Source organism: Macrotis lagotis, chromosome 2 (genome assembly GCF_037893015.1).
Source record: "Macrotis lagotis isolate mMagLag1 chromosome 2, bilby.v1.9.chrom.fasta, whole genome shotgun sequence".
Lineage (NCBI taxonomy): Eukaryota > Metazoa > Chordata > Mammalia > Peramelemorphia > Peramelidae > Macrotis > Macrotis lagotis.
Window position 1 is genome coordinate 132716716 of NC_133659.1, and position 24470 is coordinate 132741185.

At 36.5% G+C, this 24470-nt stretch overlaps 1 protein-coding gene across 7 annotated transcripts in view; it reads right to left on the minus strand.

Moving 5' to 3' along the window:
- Window positions 1-24470, minus strand: part of CDC42BPA (CDC42 binding protein kinase alpha) — a 364566-nt gene that overhangs the window by 294786 nt on the left and 45310 nt on the right. For all 7 annotated transcript variants that reach the window (XM_074222837.1, XM_074222834.1, XM_074222835.1 and 4 more), the window contains exon 2: window positions 1843-1934. In XM_074222837.1, coding sequence (XP_074078938.1) covers window positions 1843-1934 — 92 coding nt within the window. The remainder of the gene's footprint in view (window positions 1-1842; window positions 1935-24470) is intronic.

The window sequence follows — 24470 nt, forward strand, 5'->3', positions numbered from 1 at the left end:
ACCAACAAGATGAAGAACTAGTCATTTTCTCTGATTCCTCATATTTAATATCAAGCTTCTCCAAATCTGAAATTAAATGCAAAGGATAAAGCAACTTCAATTTTCTCCATGGTTTAAAACACTTATGCAAAAAAAAAAAAACCCTGAAATTTGTAAATTGATGCTCACTCTATACAGGCACAGAAGAACTTTTTTTTAAATAAAAAATCATTAAAAATCATCTAAAAACAAAAGCAAATATGTAATGGGTGTACTAGAAGTTTTACTAACAAATACAGGAGGAATAAAGCAGGGTTGCTCACTTTCTCCACTATTATCTGATATAGTTCTAGGAATGTGATTCAGATTCATAAAGGAAACATCAGTAAATAATAAACAAGGGAAAGAGATTAAAGAATAAATATGCATCAAGAGGTTTTACTTTTTTTGCCCTATTTGCAAATATGACGGTTTACCTAAAAAGTTCTAAGGATATACTAAGGATGATTAATAACTTCAGTAATGTAGCAGGCTACAAAATAAATCCCTTAAAAAAAGATCAATTATTGGTTATACATGTAGAGTCTATATTAGATTGCTTTCTGTCAGGGGAGGAGGGAGGAAAGGGAAAGAAGAAGGAAGAAGAAAACTATAAAACTAAAAACCTTGCAAAAACAATGATTGTTGAAAACTACCATTGCATGTGGTTGGAAAAATAAATAAAATATTTAAAAATTTTATGTGCAGATGATAAAAAAAATTTAAATATGATCAAAGGGACAAAGATGGTATGTTTATTAAAAAATAAGACACTGATCTAACTATAGCTGGGTACATATTTGGGACAGCGAGACCTTTAAAAACCAGGCACTGACATAGAAACAAAAGATGAAAGTTAGTGAGCATCACAATATTAGAAAAAACTTCTTTAAAGAAGAATGATCTGGATATTGTTCCAAACATATTTGTAAGGGTTTGGTTTGGACTATGAAAAGCCATATAGGAAGTTGGCACAGGAAAACAGGAATGAAGCATGAAATGCTGAGTAGGGTAAGAGCAGTTGCCTTACAGCCATAATTAGAAAGGTGACAATTGGCGATCTTGCCCAAAGTGACATATTGAGAAGGTTCTGACAATATTTGCAGTTCTTTAACAGCACAGAAACAAAAGAATTAGAAAAACTAGTTAAAATAGCAAGATAGTGATGACTTGATAATATGAGCCTGCCAGCCCACAGTAGCTTTTCCATGAGCAGCTTTCATACTATATCTTGGAATCTCTCCTTCCCAAGGAATTTGTTGTTATTGTTTTTCAGGTTTTTGCAAGGCAAATGGGGTTAAGTGACTATGTGTGCTAGTCTAAGGTCCAAAAAGTTCTCTGAATACAGAAAGCAAGATGGGAGATTTCATAAGAAATAAAAAATGGCACAGCAAAGGATTCAATGAGAGAAATGAATGGACAGCTTAGGTTTTAGGCAGGGTTAAAAGGCTGAGGAGAGTAACAAGGGTCCAGGAAGTAGAAAATTGAAGTTTTGTAGAGAAAACAATGAATTCAATTTGAACATGTAAAGTTTTCTGAAGACAGTAAGGCTGCCAAGGGAATATATTTCTATACTAACAAAGTAAATTCTGTAGGTATGTGAGGTTCCCATGTTTTGCTGAGAAATTCCCTGAGGAATTCCTGTATTCCCTGAGAAATTACAAATTTTGTTTGTGGAAAAAAAAAGCAATTTCAAATTTGAAATTAAGATAAAATTTCTAAGTATGATAAAATGGCAAAAAATATTTTAATTTATCCACAGTTAGTAAATAGGTGACTTCCAAAAAAAGTAAGCAGATATTCCATAGAATTTTCATATCTTACCTCCCCAAAAGCTCCTCTACCAATCACCTTTAATATTTCAAAGTCTTCTTTATGTAATCGCATCTGTTTCACTTTAGAAGTGAATGGTTTGGCTGTAAGAAAAGAACATCAATTACTTTTCAAAGAAAGATGAAAAATCATATATATATTAATCATTAATAGATCCTAAAAAGGGTCTCATTAAAATTTAAAGAGGAAACAATTTTTAATTTTCAAAACCAAAATTTACTTTTTATTTCTTATACATTTATGTCATTTGAGGAAAGATATAGACATATCTTAAAATGCTTTTAATATCTGTAGCTCAATATAGCTATGTAATAAAATTGTGCATTTATTTCCCTGCTAATAGTATACATTTCAACATTTTTTAGAGAAACAAAATTTCTAAAATTTTAAGTACAAACAAATAAAACAATTTCAATTATTTCACCAAATTTCAAAAATTTCAAATTTTCAAGTAATAGTTAATATATCATCAGTAGCATGACAAAAAAAAATTTTAGTTATTCTATTAACATAAAAAACACACATTAGGATTAAAGACAAACCACAAGGAAAAAAAAGGAATGGCCCAAATATACAAAATGTGAGGATAATATTTGGAATTTAAAAAAAAAATCATGGTGGCAGTTTTAATACTCTTTAAAATTTTAGTGACACTAAATGATCTCACTTCCTTTGAGATAAGTTAATAAGTTTCAAGTATAGAAAGAAGTCTAATAGTAAGAAAATGTACTCTATATTTCAGTTTACTCTTATTAATATCCAAGAAATCAATTTAAAACCCCAAAGGTTTCACATGTGATTAACTCCTGTCCAAGAATCAATATTAAGGCAATAGGATTTTTAAAAATCAATTTACTTGATTACCAAAATTTCCTTCCATTATAAAAATGTTTTTCATCTGATAAGTAACTATAATCAGACAAATTGAGGGTCTGTCAGATTTTTAAAATTGTAGTTTCCAATAGCAAACATTTTTAAATTACAAAAATTCCTCAAACTGAGAAGCTCAAGTTAGATTTCTGGCAATTTACTTGACACATTTTAAAACTAGAAAGGTTCAGGGGAAGCTAGGTGGCGTAGTGGATAAAGCACCAGTCTTGGAGTCAGGAGTACCTGGGTTCAAATCCGGTCTCAGACACTTAATAATTACCCAGCTGTGTGGCCTCAGGCAAGCCACTTAACCCCATTGGCCCTGCAAAAAACCTAAAAAAAAAAAAAAAAAAACTAGAAAGGTTCAGGTAAACTGTACTTCAAAGTTGTTTTGTTTTGGGGTTTTTTTTTATGTTTTTGCAAGGCAAATGGGGTTAAGTGGCTTGCCCGAGGCCACACAGCTGGGTAATTATTAAGTGTCTGAGACCGGATTTGAACCCAGGTACTCCTGACTCCAAGACTGGTGCTTTATCCACTACGCCACCTAGCTGCTCCTGTTTTGTTTTTTAATTATACAACAATGTGATTTAGTTGTCAATTTATATATTTATTTCAGATCTCTTTGAATGGGGAGTGGGGGGAAGACTGATGTTGAGGGGATTTCAGGTACAGAACTGGAGAGAAGAGGCAGCTGAGCACAGATGACTTGAATTTTCAGAGGATAAGTCCAATGAAAGTAAAGGGAAAGAGGCATTTTAAATGAAAAAGAAGAAAGTAGAATTTGGAACAGACAATATGTAATAGGGAATCAATCACAGAAGAGTTAATGGGTTTATGAATCCAGTGAAGACCAGACAGGTTAAGAACTTTATAGCAGATCCTAGTAAATAAACTTCTAGGAATACTCAGCAATCCCTCAGTAGAAGTGGGGAAGGCTAATGATAGGAGCAATCCAAGGCTGATGTTTGAAGGAATGAATGATGAAAAGACAAAGCAGAAGAGAATTTGGCATAAAACTGAACTGATTTACTATAGTGTTGAGAGGATATTGGAAAAATGGAGTAGGTCAAAAAATTCTAAGCTCACCAGATTTCTTCCACAAACAAGTCAAAAAAGCACCATAGGATGAATGAAATGAACAGTGATCCTCCCCACCCCCCAGCCACTACCATCACAGAAGAGTCAAAAGAAAGATGCTTTGGGCCTAATGAAGTGTTAAAACCTCAAATAGTAGAAGGAGCAAAGTACTAGGGAAAACCTAGGCTGGGAGGTAGCCTCAACCTCAGTCACAGGAATTCTCTTCCCCTGGACAGTGTGGGAAGTTGAGTGTCTGAGCCAGGAAGAGAGACAAGGGATGCCAATCCCAGCTGTGCTGCAGGGACAACTGCTGGATATAAACACCAAGAAGAGAACAGAGTTCTTGGTCTTGGTTCCAGGCCCAGAGGGAAGAACTGAAGACTGGAGTCACTGGAAAGTTCCCAAAGAGTAGGATCATCTCCAAGCACAGTGTGCAGTAGGGCCCCAGGCATGACGTAGAGGTGGAAAGGAGTACAAGAGTTGATTCCAGTGATGTAGAGAATTGTGAATGTAGCAAAAACAGAATCTGTTAAATGGGTGGAGGTTCCTGCTCCTGAGATTCTGCCTCTCTTGGACACTGTTGATTTGTATCTTGTCCCTATTTTCCCTTCCACTTAACTTTGGTCTGTACACTGGTGGGCAGGAAATAACATGTTAAAAGGACAGGAAAAATCAGTACATGGTTTGCCATTGGGGGTTACCTGGCTCCAAGATGTAGGACCACTCCCAAGCACCACCCTCTGTCCAACCCATCCAAGAAGAGTATTTAATAAGAAGTGCTGCCCCTTTAAGCTCTCTTGCCTCCAGAAGGATGGGGCTTTCTCTGGCTCTTCCTTAATCCAAGTGCATCTCCTTGGGCTTCACCACATGGCCTGATTAACCTAAACCTCATGACCTCATGGCTGCCTGCCCTTTACTCTCTCTCTCTCTCTCTCTCTCTCTCTCTCTCTCTCTCTCTCTCTCTCAGCCTGCCAGCTGGCCTGCCAAGATTAATAAGCAATCCATGTGGCTTTTCCATAAACTCTTCTTAACTTTCCTATTATTTTCTTTGTGTTGTAACTTCTTTTAATAAATCTCTATTTTCTTTTACACCTGCGTTCCTGGGTCAAAACAGTGATTTCTCATAGGCAGATAATCGAACAATCGGCAACACCAGGACAAAGTTCCTGAGGCAAGAGGTACCATTCCACACACTCTGGGACTAGAGGTGACTAACAAGTTGCTAAAAATAAAATAACTTTTTAAAATAGTCAGGCAAAGGAATTCAATAAGGACAAAATATTTACTATTGATACACTGAAATATAAACCATATGTCCAAGACTGTTATTAGTAATGGGTAGTTTGAAGGAAAAACTGGGATTGATCCAACTAGTATGAGATTCTAAAAGTAAAATGGTGTAGGAAAAGATTTTTTTTAAAAAAGATGATCACCTTATGCAAATGAGGTATGAGAGGAAGAACCAATACAGAAGAATTAGATGGGGAAGAACAGCTGGTAGTTCCAAAAAACTACTCTCATTGGGAATGAGTCAAATAGAGAACAATACATATATCTCTACACGGGTATAAAAACCTTTCAAATTCAGAAAGAAATAAGAGGAGGGGATATAGAGATGGTACTGAGTTAGAGGGTAAAGGAATAGGATAAGGATGTAGAGAGAAGAGTGAAGATCAATGGGAAGTGGGGCATAGAAGGATGTGTAAGGAGGGATTTTTGGAAGGGCCATAAATTAAGGAATAGGATGGCAAAGGAGTAAATAAAAGTAAAAACAGGAATGCAGGAATGAGGACTGGTTATTGCTTTCAAGAAATGTTATAAAAACGAGAGATACATACACATAAACAATATAAATCTCAAGGGTAGAGTTTATTATGTAAAAATAAATAGGAATAGCAAACATGATCTCAAAGTTAAAGTTAAAACATTTAAAAGAGGGTGGCTAGGTGGTACAGTGGATAGAGCACCAGCCTTGGTATCAGGAGGACCTGAGTTCAAATCTGACCTCAGACACTTAATAATTACCTAGCTGTGTGGCCTTGGGCAAGCCACTTAACCCCATTGCCTTGAAAAGTCTTAAAAAAAAGATTTAAAAGAGAAAAACAGGTAAACTACACTATATGCCAGCAATAGTAATACTGTTTCAGATTATTTAAAATAACTAGAAAATATGGGGCAGCTAGGTGACACAGTGGATAGAATACAGGCCCTGGAGTCAGGAGGACCTAAGTTCAAACATTAAAAGATTCAGACTGATGAAGAAAGATATTCTCCACCTTCAGAGAAATATAAGTGGGAATAAATACTTATTCTCTTACATATATGTCTATAAAAGAATATGGGTATATATACATATATTAGAAAGATCTATGTGTATATATATATATATACATATATATATATGTATGTATGTATATATGTTGTTGCTGTTGGTCCTTCATTCTTTTTTTTTTTTAGGTTTTTTGCAAGGCAAATGGGGTTAAGTGGCTTGCCTAAGGCCACACAGCTAGGTAATTATTAAGTGTCTGAGAGCAGATTTGAACCCAGGTACTCCTGACTCCAGGGCCAGTGCTTTAACCACTACGCCACCTAGCCGCCCCGGTCCTTCATTCTCGAAGAAGACTATGACATCAGGGAGGTGAAGTGTTGAGAAGCACATGAAGCAAATGTGAATGAGGGGGTGTTATGCTAAGTCCCCAGACTAACTTTCTCCTTTAGAGTCATCTGGATCCAGTGGCCAAACATGAATCAAGACCACTGGAGATGGTCCTGGATGCAAGGAGGCAATCAGGAGGGCAAAGTGATTTGCCCAAGGTCAGGCAAGTAAGTAAAATGTCAAGTATCTGACTCACATTTGAACTCAGGTCTTCCTGACTCCAGGGGTGGTGTTCTACCCACTACACCAATGTGCATATGCATATGTGTGTATGCACATGTGCATGTATGTCCATGTTTGCATGTAAGTGTATATATTTATATGTTTTTATATATCCACACTCAACTGTAGCCTTTATGGGGGAGGAGAATAAAATAAAAAGTTCATAGATAAGAAAAAAACCTACAAGGAAGCAAAGAATAGATGAATAATTATGAATATATAATGTCTAATGTTTATTATATAGGTCTATATTTAAAATCCTCTCATGTTTTACTACACACATAATGCTTTCCCCCCCTTACTTTGTACTTTAAGTTTAAGATATTAAAAAAAAGGACCAAAAAAAATTTTTTTTTCTAAGATCATAAAGAGAGGCCACAGGAGAGGATGATGGTGATATGCTAGCAAAGCAGGGTGGGAGGAGGAGGTATATGACATAATACAGCAACTAAGATAAAGAACAGGATTAGGGAAGTGAAATGCCAAAAAAAATTAGGGAGAAGAGTTTATACAAACAAGCCTGAGAAAGACAATAGAATTCTGGATGAAGGTAAAGAGGATGAAAAATTATGAATGATAATGAGATCAAGGCTCTGAGAAGTAAAGTAAAAGTGAAGATGAGAAGAGATAAAGTGGGAGCAGCTAGATGGCACAGTGGAGAGAACACTGGCCCTGGAATCAGGAGTAGCAGAGTTCAAATCCAACCTCAGGTAATAACTGCCTAGCTGTGTGACCTTGGACAAGTCACTTAACCCCATTGCCTTAAAGAATTAAAAAAAAAGAAGAGATGAAGTGGTGAATGAACTGAAGGGATTAAGGGTAATTAGTACAGGAAGGGTGATTTTCCCTAGGCAGCCTGTAATATATAAGAGGAGGAATACAATTCAGGCCCCTCCATATCTACTCAATTTATGAAGCCAGAGAAAACCCAGAAGGTAATCACAAGTTACTGATTAGCTGCTAAACTGACTGTATAAAATATGTTTATGCCCTTACCCCCTCATCATATAAAAACACCTCTTCAATTGAGTTAAGAGGAGACATCAACAATAGCTGAGAAAACAAACCAGCCACCTTCCAGAAAGCTTTAAAAAGCTGAACCATAAGAAGCTACACAGATAAAGGCTCAGAGTGGCCTGTGGAATATTAAGAGGATGAGGAATCACAAATGCTCCTTAAGAGCTTCCTTATAAGCTGGGTTGTCAGTTTAAGAAAATGCCATGTTCAGTGAATAGTCAACTCTTCTATTGCTGACAATGAATCTGAGTCTGTTTACTTAATGCTGAACAAATTCTCTCTTACTATTTATTCCAAACACCACCTTACTACTATGAATTTCTATGTGAATTCAGAAGGACACTTTCTTCTCTAAGTTCAGATATTTTAAGACTCCCCCCCAAAAAAGAGAGATTTCAAGCAAATTGTTTATGATAAACTAAAATTTGAAGTTAGAATATTATTTTCTATGGACTAGAAGGCTGCTATGAATGAAAATGAGTATTTTTTTAATCATTCAAATCACAGTATCTCCAAATCTCTCCCTAAAGTGGACTTGAAAAGGAACTAAGATACAATTTAATCAAACTCCTTTATTTTAAAGTTCTGAAAGAGAATTCTGAGGCAATAAAAATCCCTTCCATGATATTGCTTACAGGTGATTATTCAAGAAAACCTGCTAAGATATTTTAAAAGGGGGAAAGGGGATAGTCCCAAATTCAACAAAAATTTCTGGAGAAATGAATTTATAGTTGAAGTTCAAGTTATATCATAAGTGAAATGAGAATTTTTAGAGGCAAGACTGAAAAGAAATTAGAGTCATGCAAAAAGGATTTGGGAGAATTAACAATATAAGACATACAAAAATTTAAGCAAGTAACAAGAATAGGTCCTAAAAATTAGAATAGACCAAATGGAAATTGATGATTTCAAGAAATTAAAATATTAAAAATAAAGCCAAAAAACTGTAAAAAAAGAAAATGCAAAGAATTTCATATCTAAAACAAACAGGAAAAAAGATCTGAGAAAGACAATTTAAGTATCAGAATCAGAGTCATCACCCAAAAAAATGTCCCAAATATGATACATCAAGAAATTAAAAAAAACTCTGCAAAAATGTTAAAAGAGAAAAATTAAAAGAGAATTCATTGATCATCACCTTTAAGAAGTCCCAAAATGAAAATTTCCAGGAATGAAATAGCCAAAATCCAGAGCTTCTGGGTTAAAGAAAAAAGGTGCAAGAAATTAAGAATTTAAGTACCAAGGAGCAACACTGTCACTGAGATATTACAAGATAAAAGATGTGGACAGATTAGGATACAATAATCCAAAAGGCTAGATGATACAGATTTACAATCAAGAATAATTCATCCAGTGAAATGAAGTATAATCCCATTGAGGGATTAGAGGAGAATGAACCTTCTTCAATGAAATAAAGAAAAAGGCCAGAGTTGAGTAGAAAAATTTGAAATACAAAGGAATGAAGATAAACATAAAAAAAGTAAATACAAATGAGCCAAAAAAAAGAGATTAAACAATTATGAAATGATTACATTTTAAAAGCTGATGAAGATACAAGTGTCCAAAGGTGATGCTAATGTTATTATTAAAAGTCATAAAGAAGAAAGTTAAGATTAGTCTGGTTGTGGTTTTGTTTTGTTCTGATGACCTTAAAAGGAGAGAAAAAGCAATGCACTAGGGAAAGTGGGAAGAAGAGTAAAGGGAAAAATCTCACATAATCAGAGTACACAAGTAGATTATACAAACAAGAAGGAAAGGGTGTTGCAAAGCCATTACATGAACCTTATACTTTGGGGTTTTTTGGTTTGTTTTTTTGCAAAGCAATGGGGTTAAGTGACTTGCCCAAGGCCACACAGCTAGGTAATTATTAAGTGAGGACACCTTTGAACTCAAGGGTCCTCCTGACTCCTGAGCCAGTGCTCTAGCCACTGTGCTACCTAGCTGTCCCAGAACCTTTGAGGTTCTGTCAAAGGATGACAGAATACACACAGAGAAACTGGTACTAATCTCATCAGCAACTTTGGATTCAATTATCATCTCTATGTTGATGTTTCTCAAATCTACTTATTCAGTCTTAATTCTCTCTGCTGACCTCTGGTCTTGGATCACCAGCCTACAGGACATCTTATATTGGGTTCCAAATGCATCTTAAACTCATCTTAAAAATCAATGTGTCCAAAAATGATCTCAATATCCTTACTCCAAAATATCCTCCCCCTGTTCCAAACATCAACAGAACTATCAAGGTGCTGATATTAAACCAGGAAGCAATTTCCTTAATGAATATCGATGCAAAATTTTAAATAAAATATTAGGAAAGGGATTACAGCAAGTTATCACCAGTATAATACACTATGACCAAGGAGAAGTTACACTAAGAACGCAGGGATGGTTCAATAATATGAAAACCATCAGCATGATAATCATCAGTGTGATAACAGAAATCATATGATTATCTCCATACTGGAAAAATTTGACAAACTATAGCAGCCATTCCTATTTAAAAATACTAGATAGGGGCAGCTAGGTGGCACAGTGGATAGAGCACTGGTCCCAGAGTCAAGAGTTCCTGAGTTCAAATTTGGCCTCAGACAGTGGATGACTCCTGGACAAGTCATTTAACCCCATTGCCTTGCAAAAACAAACAAACAAAAAAAAAAAACACTAGAGAGCATAGGAATGGATCTAGTTTTCTTGAAAGGATAAGCAGTAACTATCTAAAACTATCAGCAAGCTCCTATATTAAGAACAAACTAGAAACATTCCCAGTGAGATATCAGGGGTTAAACAAGGATGAATGTAATCGCCACTACTTAAGACTTTATTAGAAATTTTAGCTTTTGCAATAAAAGACAACATAAAATACTTGGAAGTCTACCTGCCAAGACAGACCCAGAAACTCTATGAACACAATTATAAAACAGTTTTCACATAAATAAAGTCAGATCTAAATAATTGGGAAAATGTCAATTGGTAGACCAAGTTAATATAATATGACAATTTTAACCATATTAAATAATTTAGTGCCAAACTGTTGTGAGAGAAATTGGTGTTGCAGTCATACAGATGAGAGTCTTTTTGAAAGTGAAAACTCAAACTGGCTCAGGCCTTACAATAGCTCAGGATTTTTATTTCATACAGCCGCAAAGTTCACAGATTAAAACTTTTTCCTGGACAGAGAGTAAGTGGTTTAGGAGAAGATGAATAACAAAGGTCTAGGTGAGATGGCTGAGATAAAAGAGTAAAATGAAAACTGGCTGGCTGGGCTCAAGTAAGTCCCAGGCTTTTATAGTCCACTCCCTGGGCAGAAAAGAGTCAAGAGAATATGGACAAAAGAAGAAATCCCACCCCCTCTACATGACTGAGATCAGATAAGGTTGGAAGTTGGGGGAAGAGAGGGAGAGTTGAGGTAGCTCTTATCTTGGTGAATTAACAATGGAGTTACAAGGAACAATAGAAAGTAATTTGACTCTTATTAGGGTCCATGCTAGCCAGGAGAGGCCTCAGAAAACATCAAGATAAACACAAATAACATTTTCTTAATATTAGAAACTAGACAGGTATTTCTCCATTTACAAAACCAAACTACCAAAAAACTATTTGCTAGAGCTAGAAAAAAAATAGTAACAAAATTCATCTGGAGGAACAAAAGATGAAGAATATCGAACAGTACCAGATCCAAAACTATATTATAAAGCAGCAGTCATCAAAACTGTTTGGTACTGTCTAAGAAATAAAATGGTGGATCAGTGGAATAGATTAAGTACAAAAGAAACAATAGCAAAAGAGTATAGATAAATCAAGATTCCAACTTCTAGAATAACAATTCACTATTTGACAAAAACTGCTGAAAAAACTGGAAAATAATATGGCAGAAACTAGGCATAGATCATCATGTCACATACTATATCAAGAAAAGATCAAAATGGATACAGGATTTAGACATAAAAGGTGATACCATAAGCCAGCCAATTAGGAGAACAAGGGATAGTTTATATGTCAGATTTATATGGAGGGGAGGAGTCAGTTTATGACCAAATAAGAGAAAGAGAACATTATAAAATGTAAAATGGTTACTTTTGATTATATTTAAAAGTTTTTGCACAAATAAAAACCAGTGCAATCAAGATTAGAAGGAATGTACAAAACTGAGAAATAATTTTCACACTAGTATTTCTGATAAAACTTATTTTAAAAATATGTAGAGGGGCAGCTAGGTGGCACAGTGGGTAGAGCACCAGCCCTGAAGTCAGGAGGACCTGAGTTCAAATCTGGATTCAGACACTTAATTACCTAGCTGTGTGGCCTTGGGCAAGCCACTTAAAACCCACTGCCTTGCAAAAACCTTAAAAAAAAAATGTAGAGAACAGCATCAAATTCATAAGAATACATTGATAAATGGTCAATAACATTATGAACAGGCAGTTTTCAGATGAAGAAATTAAAGCTATCTATAATCATTTGGAAAAACTGCTCTAAATCATTATTGTTGGAGAAATGCAAATTAAAACAACTGAGGTACTACCTCACATCTATCAGATTAGCTAATATGACAAAAAAAGCAAAATGATCAATGTTGGAGGGGATATAGGAAAACTGAGACACTAATACATTGTTGGTGGAGTAGTGTACTGATACAACCATTCTGGAATCATGATTTGGAACTATGCCCACAGGTTAATAAAACTGTGTATACCCCTTTGATCCAAATACCACTACTAGATCTGTATCCCAAAGACATAATAAAAAAAAGGAAAAAAGATCCCCATATACAAAAATATTTGTAACAGCTCTTTTTTAGTGGGAAAGAATTGAAAGTTGAGAGGATGCCCATCAACTGGGCCATCAACCAAAAACTAAACAAACTGGGGTATATGATGTGATGGAGTACTATTGTTCTGTAAGAAATGAGGAGCAGGGGCAGCTAGGTGGTGAAGTGGATAGAGCACCAGCCCTGGAGTCAGGAGTACCTGAGTTCAAATCTGGCCTCAGACACTTAATAATTAATTACCTAGCTGTGTGGCCTTGGGCAAGCCACTTAACCCCATTTGCCTTTCAAAAACCTAAAAAAATAAAAAAATCAGGAGCAGACAATCCTCAGAAAAGCCTGGAAAGACTTGCATGAACTGAGTGAAGTGAGCAGGAGCAGGAGAACGTACACATTAACAGCAACACTGTGTAATGATCAACTCATCTCCTCTTAGCAGTTCAGTGATTGTGGACAATTTTGAAAGACGTGTGATGGTGAATGGGACTATAACTGAGTGAAGCCTCCTTCATGGTTTCAATGAGTCTTCCTTTTTCCCCAAAGCCACATCAGCAAGAGTTGCAAAGTTTCCACTTCTCCAAGGTCAGGTGGTAAAGATTATACAGCGGTTTGCTAACTGACCCCCATAATATGAAAGGATACAAAATTATCTCTCTTTGATTACAGTAAAACTGAAACTGAATAATTATGCAAATAAGGCTTGAAAATGTTTTGGGCGGATTGGCTAGGTACTCAAGTAAAGCTTGTGGGCCCAGCTATCTAGCAAATAGGGAGTGGGCCAGGGGGTTGGGATTATGTTAAGGAATACGATAAAAGGACTTTTGCCTGACTTGCACTCCTCCTAGGGCTATAACTCATGTTGCAAAAGTTGTGGCCTCTTCTTGAGAACAGCAAATAAACTCTTTTGTATTCTCAGCTAGAGGTACTCTGATTATTCTGTTTAAGGAGAACCAACAGATTCTGATACCATACAATGGAAAATGCCATCCACATCTAGAGAAAAAACTATTATAAAGTCTGAATGTGATTTTTTTCATTGAGTTCTGATTCTTCTGCAACATGATTAATATGGAAATGTTAAACATGATTGTACATGTATAACATATCAAATTACTTATTGCCATAATGGAAGGAATAGGGAAGAGAGGGAGGTAGAAAACTGTGGAACTCAAAAGTTACCAAAAGATGAATACTGAAAACTATCTTTGCATGTAATTGAAGAAAAGAAGAAAGAAAATGATTGACAAGGGCATTGTGATAGACACAGGATATAAGTAAAAGCAATAAAATACTTTCTTCTAAAAAAAAAAACCTATTTTCTATTGGGGGAAAAAAATAGGTAGCTACATGAATAAAGTATATCTCTGATGTACTTCCCATATTCTCATTGGCAATAAAAAAATAAAATTAAAAAAAAGAACTATCAAGGGCCACCATTCTCCCAGTCATCATTATTTGCAAACTGTCATCTTTAGTTCTTCACTGTTTCCAAACCACATCTTCATAACTAATCTATTGCTATGGCCTGGTGACTTTACCTTCATAATATCCTTCATAAGCCCCCTTTTCTCCTGATACTTCTACCACCCTGTTACAGACCATCATGTCCTACTTGAACTACTGTAATAGAGTACTGATTAGACTTCCTGCCTCCAATCAATCCTCGACCCAGTTCACCTTGATTCAACAGTCAAAACTCATCTTCCTAAAATGAAGCTCTGGCTATGTCACCACACTGCTCAATAAACTCCAACTGCTGTCTATGACCTCTAGGATCATATATAAAATCTTTGGTTTGGCATTCAGAATCCTTCAGTCCGCTCCTTGCCCCTTTCCACCATACACCTTCTCTCATACTCTTCAATCTAGTGTCACTATCCTCCTTACTGCTGCTAAAACAAGTCACCCCACATCTTGACCCTGGACCACATCTTTTCACTGACTGTCCCCCATTCCAGGAATAATCTCAGTCCTCTCAGCTCCATTTCCTGACTTCCTTCAAGGTACTAGAATTCCACAGACCATATCCATATTCTTAACTTCTAATACCTTCTCCCTATTATTTCCAATTTCTTATCCATAGTATTTTGTACATAGTTCTGGGCATTTTCATTAGACTGTGAGCTCTTTGAGAGCAAGTATTCTCTTTGTCCTTCTTTGTTTCCATCATGCTTAAGTACAGAAATGGACACTATAGTAGCTGTCTAATGTTTTGTCTGAGTGACTATAGAATACAATAAATTCAACAGAAAAAAGACTTAACTAAAATTATTTTGGAAGCGATGTAGAAAATAATTAGATATCATACCAAGAAGGCTGGAGCACATAGAGGCAGGATTTCAATCTCTCCAAAAGGAACAAAATTCATGATTCTTCTTCCATGTAACCTAAACCCCCCACCTTGATTTTTCCAAATGTAACAGAGCAGCAGGATAGAAGAAAGATCCACCTTCACCAGGCCCTCCCTCCTTTCCTTTCTCATTTCACAAAATGAGCCAAATCTCCCTTTCCAAACATATTACATTCTAGCAAAATTTGCCTTCTTGCTATTTCAAAAAAAAAAAAAAACCAAAACACTCCCTTCTTCTGTCTCCTCATCTTTGAACTGGCTGCTCCCTATGTGACTTATTTGTAATATTTATCGCTGCCACCTGGAATGCCTTGCATCCTTCAAAACTTTGCTCAAATACTACCTTCAATAACATGAAGTTATTACTAAAAGCCACACTCAGAAGTTTTTGTCCTTCTTGCCCATAATATTCACTTATTTTGTATCTATCTGTCAAAAATGTCCATTTTTATTACGTTATCTCCCTAATAAAATGTAAATCCCCCTGAAAATAGATTTTTATTTTTTCTTTATTGTCCTATTAGTAATTCATTAGTAGGTATTTAAGAAATGCTATTGAATGTTCTTATGAGAGACAAAATAAAGTTAGCAAAACTAAGGATAAAAATATAATGCTCTCAAAGGTAGCAAGGGCTTCTGATGTACCTGAAAGCACCCTGAAGCACTTAACACTGGATTCTGAGATAACTTGAAATTAAGCCTAAACTCTTTTAACATCTAATTATAAGAGAAACTGCTTAGAATGAAATAAAGGTATTTTTCTTTTTAAGTCTTGAGATGACAAATGCTAAACATGGAGAGTCAACAGTAAAAATTTAGTGAGAGAAGTAACCAATTATACTCAAGTTTTCTTTCTTTAATTATTGTGTAATGGTAATATATTAATACAAAAATCTGAGATTGCTATTTATGTTTCTTTTTTTTTTTTTTTTTAGGTTTTTGTAAGGCAATGGGGTTAAGTGTCTTGCCCAAGGCCACACAGCTAGGTAATTATTAAGTGTCTGAGGCCAGATTTGAACTCAGGTACTCCTGACTCCAGGGCTGATGCTCTATCCACTGCGCCACCTAGCCACCCCTATTTATGTTTCATTTCAATGAAAAGTTTTCTCTCTACCTTATACTTAAAAAAAGTCTGGCCTGAGGGGGCAGAGCCAAGATGGCAACAAGAGTGGATCCTGTCTCAGGCGCTCTCTCATAAATTTTCGAAACTAAGGACTCTAACTAAACTTTCGAGAGACAGAACCCACAGAGGGACCCAGGGAGGAAGTTCTCCTACTCAAGGTAACCTGGAAAAGAGCAGAAAGGCTCTGCTCCCTGGGGTCGGAGGGGCTGCCCACCAGAGCGAAAGAACTTCAGCCTCTCAGAGGCAGCCCCAGGGCACTGGGAGCCGGGGCTCACAGCAGCAGGGGAGTCTCCTGAGCTGCACGCCAGGAGCACCAGGCACAAAGTGGGGGAACAGCCTGGGTACCTCTGCCAAAGAGAGCACGTGGAGCCCAGCCCTCAGGACACACAGTGAACAGCATGGCCAGCACAGCCAGTTCCAGGTGCAGAAGCAGGAGCCCCCAGGGCATGAGCCCATTGGACCTAGGGAGGGGAGTGGAGAGAGAGAGAGAGAGAGAGAGAGAGAGAGAGAGAGAGAGAGAGAGAGAGAGAGACTGACGATCTCTGTCCTCTGCCCCTGGAACAGGACTCTGGGGCTCTGACCACATTCAGAAACTGATTGCAGTCTAGGCCCCCAACAGAACAGCAGGGGCCCCCCCCCCACCTCAGCCCCGTGGTAGAGGGGGGGCGCTTATGGTCATTCACAGACCAGGAGGGAGGACAGACTTTCACACACTGAGACCCTTGTGGGAGTGTCCCAAAAGCTCAGGAAGGACCCCAAAACCAGGCTTAGGCTGGGAAAATGAGCAGAGAAAAAAAAGAGGAACACCATTGAGAAATATTTTGCATATGAGCCCAAGAAGGATCAATATACTCAGTCTGAAGATGAGGAAGCACAAGCTCCTGCATCTAAAGACTCCAAGAAAAACAGAAATTGGGCTCAGGCTATGACAGAGCTCAAAAAAAGACTTTGAAAAATCAAATGAGGGAGTTAGAAGAAAAACTGGGGGGAAAAAATGAGAGAGATGCAGGAAAAACATGAAAATGAAGTCAGCAGCTTAGTCAAGGAAATCCAAAAAAATGCTGAAGAAAACAGCATGCTAAAAACCAGCTTAGGTCAAATGGATAAAACAGTTCAAAAAGTTATGGAGGAGAAGAATGCTTTAAAAAGCAAAATTGGCCAGATGGAAAAAGAGATAAGAAAACTCTCTGAGCAAAATAAATTCTTCAAAGAACAGAACTCAGGGAGATTGATGAATTTACGAGAAATCAGGACTCATGACTTCAAAACCAAAAAAAAAATGAAAAATTAGAAGAAAATGTGAAACATCTCATTGAAAAAAAACTGATATGGAAAATAGACTTAGGAAAGATAATTTAAAAATTATTGGAATACCTGAGAGTCATGATCAGGAAAAAAGCCTTGACATCATTTTCAAAGAATTACTACAGGAAAACTGCCCTGATATCCTAGAAGCAGAGGCAAAATAGAGATGGAGAGAATCCACCGATCCCCCCGAGAAAGAGATCCCAAAAAACCAACCCCTAGGAATGTTATAGCCAAGTTCCAGAACTTCCAAGTCAAAGAGAAAATATTACAAGCAGCCAGAAGGACACAGTTCAGATATCGTGGAGCTGCAGTCAGGATCACACAGGACTTAGCAGCAGCTACATTGGAAGCTCGTAGGGCTTGGAATATAAAATACCGGAAGGCAAAAGAGCTTAGAATGCAGCCAAGAATGAACTACCCAGCAAGGCTGAATGTCTTCTTCCAGGGAAAAAGATAGACTTTCAATGAACCAGGGGAATTTCAAATGTTCCTGTTGGAATGGCCAGAGCTGAACAGAAGGTTTGATCTTCAGATACAGGACTTGGGTGAAGCATAGAGATTGGAGGAGAGGGGGGAAATATGAGGGACTTGATGATGAACTGCATATATTCCTGCATAAAAAAATGACACTGATAATACTCATATGAACCTTCTCAGTTAATAGAGCAGGTAGAAGGAGATTTTATAGATGAAGCACAGGAGAAAGCTGAATTTGAAGATAAAATATGGTGTAAAAATGGAGTCAATAGAAAAAAGGGAAATGTAATGGGAGGAAGAAAAAGGAGAGGGGGGAATAGGCCAAGATATTTCATATAATAACATTTTTCTTTATTACAGTGAGCTATTGCAATGATATGGAAGGGGGGAAGGCAAGGGGGAATGAGGGAATCTTCGCTCTCATCAGAGGTGGCTCAGAGAGGAAACAGTATATATACTCAATGGGGTATAGGCATCTGGAGTAAGAAGGAGGGGGGAGCAGGGGGAAGGGGTGGGGATGTGAATAAAGGAGGAGAGGATGGACCATGGGGGGAGAGTGGTCAGATATAACACATTTTCTTTTTTACTTCTTGCAAGGGGCAGGGATTGGATGGCCTGTCCAGGACCATAGGGCCAGGTGGATTCTGGGCCTAAGAGGTGGTATGGGGGCTCAGGTGGCCCCAGTACCAGGGATCTGTCTGCTGCACCACTCAGCTCCCCTACAGCAGAGTCAGAGTGAAAGGAGAGAGAAAATATAGTACATGGTAGTGGAGAAATATGAAAGGAGGGAGTTGCGATCAGCAATGGCAACATTGGAAAAAATATGGAAGTAACTTTTGTGATGGACTTATAATAAAGAATGTGATCCACCTGCGACAGAGTTGTTGGTGTTGGAACAAAGACTGAAGCACATTTATTATTATTATTATTATTATTATTATTATTATTATTATTATTATTATTATTTTGGGGGGGTGCAGGGAAAATGGGGCTGGGTTGGGTGACTTGCCTGGGGCCGCATAGCAGGGTGATCGTTGGGTGTCTGAGGCCGGATTTGGACCCAGGTGCCCCTAGCTCAAGGGCCAATGCTCTGTCCACCACCCAGCCACCCCTACTATCATTATTATTTTATTTTATTTTATTTTGAGTCTTCTTTTTTTTCTTTTTTTGGTTTTTGCAGGGCAGTGGGGTTCGGGTGGATTGCATGTCATACAGTTAGGTGATTTTGGGGTGTATGGGGCCGGATATGGGCTCAGGTGCTCCTGGCTCCAGGGCTGGTGCTCTGTCCACCTGGCCACACCTACAATTATTACTATTAATTTTTTTAATTTTAATTTTTTTCTCTCCCCTTTATCGCTCAAGTGAGTCTATATTTTGGGGGGAGGGGGTATTTTGTTTACTCTTAAAAAAGAATATTTTATTAATTTATAAAAAATTATTTGTACAAAATGAGAATAAATAAATATTAAATATTAAAAAATAAGTCTGGCCTAACTTCACATAGCTACATACTTAAGCATACATACCTAAATTTCAGGCACGAAACAGATCTATGCAGGGCAGGCTTTGAGAATTCAGACATAAAATAAGGAGAAGTAAAATTAGAGATAATGAGTCTAGCTGAGATAGATGAATCTTAAATGACTTGCTCAAAATCACATAGATTGATACAGCTATGTGGCATAGTGAATAGGGCCCTGGAGTCAGGAGTACCTGAGCTCAAATTTGACCTCAGACACTTAATAATTTACCTAGCTGTGTGGCCTTGGGCAAGCCACTTAACCCCAGTGCCTTGAAAAAAAAATCACATAAATTGTAAACAGCTGAGCTGAAATTTCAATTCAAGTCATCTGATTCCAAATTCAATGGCTTTTCCATTGCAAAACAAGGCAGAATGCTAAAATAATCATCATGTCTAAGTGAGTTTTGCTCTCCTCTCAACTGAAATTTGATTTACTTTATCTTATAGCCAGAAAAATTCTTAAAGACTACTTAATAACTCGATTCCATCTTAATAATAAAAAAAAAATACCTAAATAGTAAAATGACTTCTTGGGGCAGCTAGGTGACGCAGTGGATAGAGCACCGGCCCTGGAGTCAGGAGTACCGGAGTTCAAATCCAACCTCAGACACTTAATAATTAATTACCTAGCTGTGTGGCCTTGGGCAAACCACTTAACTCCATTTGCCCTGCAAAAACCTAAAAAAAAAAGACTTCTCCAAGGCAATATAATTGGCAAGCAAGAACTATATAATCTAAAACAAAATACTCTGAAACATTTAAAAAAAATTTAATAAACAAAGAGCACATTTTAAAATTTAACTATTAAAGAATGACCTATGATATCAGTTAAAGAGGTCATTTCCTTTCAAGTCAAGGATAAACTTCTCTTAATTTAATTTAATTTAACTGATTTAATAATGTTCCACTAGAATTGGTATTGCTTTCATTTCCTACTTCTAGTTAATAAGAACTTAAGTTGGTTGGAGAGTTAAATGTGATCATAGGTGTTGGTTCTTCAGGCATCTAACAACAAATCACATAACTGTACTACTTTAAAAAAATTAATTTCTAAAGGTACTTACCAAATTAATTTCTTCACTATATTAAAAATCAACACATATTTTTGACACTAATAAACATATAAATGCTTAGAAGTCAACTTCTCATACTATAGTAATTATTTATAACTGGATTCAAATGTAGAATGAAGCATAATTACTATCAGATTGTGAGCTCCATCAGGGCAGAGACTATTTTTGTCTCCAGAATTCCCATCACTTAGCACAAACATAGGCACACAGTGAACACTAATAAATGTTTTCACAGGTCTCAAACTGAGCCAGAATTAGGATTACTAGGAAATCACTTGAGAAAAGACCGGAAAGGGAAAGTACTCAAAACAATTCAAGAACTCAAAAAAAAAAAACAATTTTTGATTAATCATTGCATAAAACTTAATGTGCAAATAAACTGCCACTTTAAAGGAAATATTGTAAGCCCAATTAAAAAGACGGTAGTAAAAAAACATTTCTACTTTTAAATATCACTTATGTCTGCTTCTTCTTCTAAGTGAATTCAGGTCAGTTAAAAAGCAGAGGGGCAGCAGAATAAATAACTTCTTTCACTGAGTTTGTAACATCCACATGGTAGTTACTAGCAGAATATATTGGCACTTCTCCATAATTCTATAATAGGAATGCTTCTCAAACTAGTGCTGCATTTTCATCCCATGTATAGTAAAGATCAAACTCTTCCAAGTTCTCTCCCTCCTACATTTTATAATTTTGATCCAGTCTTCTGCACATACTACCTAGAAGAGTGTATCTCAAAGAGAAGAAAATGCTATGTGAAACAAAAACATTTCCTTTACAGGAATTGATGCTCCATTTGCTTCCTTTTTTCAGATCTACAAAAGTTATAGTGGATGAGACTGTCATTCTTTCTTGTTATAACATGTATTTGTAATAGAGAAAAATTTTGGATTTTAAAAAAGAATTGTTTGAAGACAGGGATTAAAGAAGAAATAGATATTTCATGGTCTAAGTTACCATGGCTTTTCTTGTTGCAGGCAGAATATTTATAAGTCAGTAAATAAAGTTCTTTTTGCTTTAATTTAATTATTTTTACCTGTATTGCCCCCCCCCCACTCTTGCTTCTTGGAATGCCTCTCTTCAACTCCAACTTCAAGATATAGTTAAAACTCCACCTTCTACAAAATGCCCTTTTTGATCTCCACTCCAACTACTGTTCCAATAGTTTCTTAGTTTTCTTTTACTTAAATTTATACATGTCTCCCTAACATAAGTAACCTGAGTATAATAATTTTCATTGTTTTTGTATCTTTATAGTGCCATAGAACACAGCTATCAAAAGCTTATTAAATGCTTGCTGATTTAGAGACTGATTCCACATAAAATACAATTAGTAAATGTTTGTTTAAATGAACTGAGTATTTTTATATTCAGAACATTAAGATGTACCTAAGGATGATAACAAGATTAACAGAATATTAAACCTGCTAACAAATTTAAATCTAGTATACTTGGGAAAAAATACACACATAAAAGGTTAAGAGCATGAAGAGAGATACAAACAAAGCTACTAAAGTACTAAGTTAGAAAAGTTTGCTGAATTAAAATAACCACTTATGGAAAAAGTAGATAATCATGAAAGCAATCAAATTTAAGTCTGATCTTAAGTGATAAGAATTTGCAAAGGCAGAGATATAAGAAGTATAGCATAAATAAACAAGGAAATTGTGAGAAATGAAAAAGTATTTTTATTAAGAAGTCTGATTTAGCAATTCAGTGCTATTTACCCCAGCTATTTATTTGCCCAGACTAACTTTCCCAGTAAAGGAATAGTCAGCATTGAGAAGTGATTTTGATCTATATAAAGCTTTTCTCCATTTCTTTGTTTTAATAACTGCTTTTTAGATACCATGTGCACTGAGTGAACAAGAAAAACTTGAAGAAATTTCAACAATTGCAGTCTGACAAAAAAGGAGAAAAATGTATAGTTAAAAATTTTACAATATGAACAAAAAAATGAAAAATAGAACTATAAATACCTAAATTCAAACTATGCTGCTTCAGCTGAAGTGTATAAGCTGGTCTATAGAGCTTAGGAGAAGGCATGTTTGGAATTTCCTCCACATTAGTCCATTCATTTTACAATGCTGACTGCAGTCTAAAATAAACTGGACCAGAATTACTCAGAACTTCCAGAATTAATTCCACTGAATATAGCCGAGTTAAAGGATTGTCTTAGCTCTTTAGCTTAATATTATTTAATATTTCATTCATCTTAAAAACTAAGAAACTGCTATAAAAATTGTTTCCCCTGGATAAAGCAAAAGCAGGAGTGTGAGGGGCACCCAAACTCAAAAATGAGCACTCAAACATAAGGTTAACATTAGGAATAAACACATAGGTTCTTTAAAATAAAAACATAGGTTCTTTACCTATAAGAAGTCAATCCCAGAATTCAAAAAGTAATCTAACTCTAGTTTACTAACAACCTCTTTATTTCTAATCAATCTTTTTTTTTTTAGGTTTTTGCAAGGCAAATGGGGTTAAGTGGCTTGCCCAAGGCCACACAGCTAGGTAATTATTAAGTGTCTGAGACTGAATTTGAACCTAGGTACTCCTGACTCCAAGGCTGGTGCTTTATCCACTATGCCACCTAGCCGCCCCTATTTCTAATCAATCTTAAAGGAGAAGGGGAAAGGCAGTCATTTCTAGCAATACCATTCAATCAAAGACATTATTACTCTCCTTTATGCTAAATGTCTAGCAACTCCACACATGCTTCAAAAATAATGCCAAGAAGATGGTAAAAGTAGTACTTTCGGTATTGGCAAGGACTTGTAAGCCCCAAAAGATTTTTGGTCTTGAGCTAAGATTTCATCAGTGTAGAGAACTTATAGTGTGGAAACTTCCTCCAATGCAAGTAACTCATTTATAACTCAGTCTTTATTAGAACTGTCTGGGACAAAGTGAGAGTTATTGACTAGCCCTATTATTCAGAACAAAAATTTGAATTCAGGTCTTTCTGACTTTAAGTTCAGCCTTCTATTTAATCCACAATGCCAGGTCAAACTGCCTCTCTACAGAAATTAAAAGATGGATGATGTTTAAAATAAGTTTGTATTTTAACACTTAAATGTGGATATTCCCTATATGAATGTAGATGATAACCTATCCATACCACCCTATTTTGCATAATTGTTCATTTTTTCCTACAGATCATCCACAGAGGATCTATTCAAACTACACAAAGCATATTCTTGAAGGACTTTTTATATCTCAAGGACTCAAGTACGAATCTTGGGCTGTCCTCCTACTTCCAATCTATGTGAAAGGTCTAACTCCTTTTCTTACTCACATAACTTCTGAATGATGAACCCATCCCAAACTGTCTAATACAAAATGTGTTATCAGTTATAAATCTAAAATATGTCCTAATGATTTTTAAGCAATGTAATTTGTAAGCAACTGACAATCACAATCAAGGGATTCTAGGAAAATGATGGAGTATATCACAAGGCAAGGAAACAAGTCCATCAGACTTCAGCAACAAAAACTCTAAGAATACTGCCAAAGATAAAGGGGAGAGGGAAAGAGAAAGGGAAACTGAACAATGACAAAAAATTCAAACAAAAGGGATGCCATTGCCCCATAACCTTAACAGAAGGAGAGATCAGGAGAGTTTACTTGTCTCTGGTACAGCCTAAGTGCTGAAGTCCAAAAGATTAGCAAAAGGCTGTAGCTATGTGGTCAAAGAAAAAGTATCTTGGTGGCAGGCACAGTGATCCTTCAGAAGAAATTGGTGTGGCCAATAAAAATTGAGAGCTCTTGGGAAAGTGATGCATTCACCAACCAGTCCTAGAGTTGAAATAGCTCAGGATTTTCATTTCACAAGCCTGAAAACTTCACAGATTAAAAACTGTTTTACTGAAGAGATGACAAACTAGTAGTAAGTGGCCTGAGGACGGGTGAATAACAAAGGTCCAGGTGAGGTAACAGAGGGAAAAAGGGACAGGAAGCAGCCAGAAGAGCTGATTGGGCTGAGACTGTCAGGGAGCAGAGCTTAAACTTGAGGAAAGGCTGAATAATAAAGTTTTAGGTGAGACTGACTAAGGGTAAGGGGAAAGGGAAAAGTCATTAGAGTTAGTCCTCCACAGGGAATAGAGGCCATAGTTCTCCAGCAGCCTAGGGCTGGACAAGGGTGATGCTTGTGGAGTGG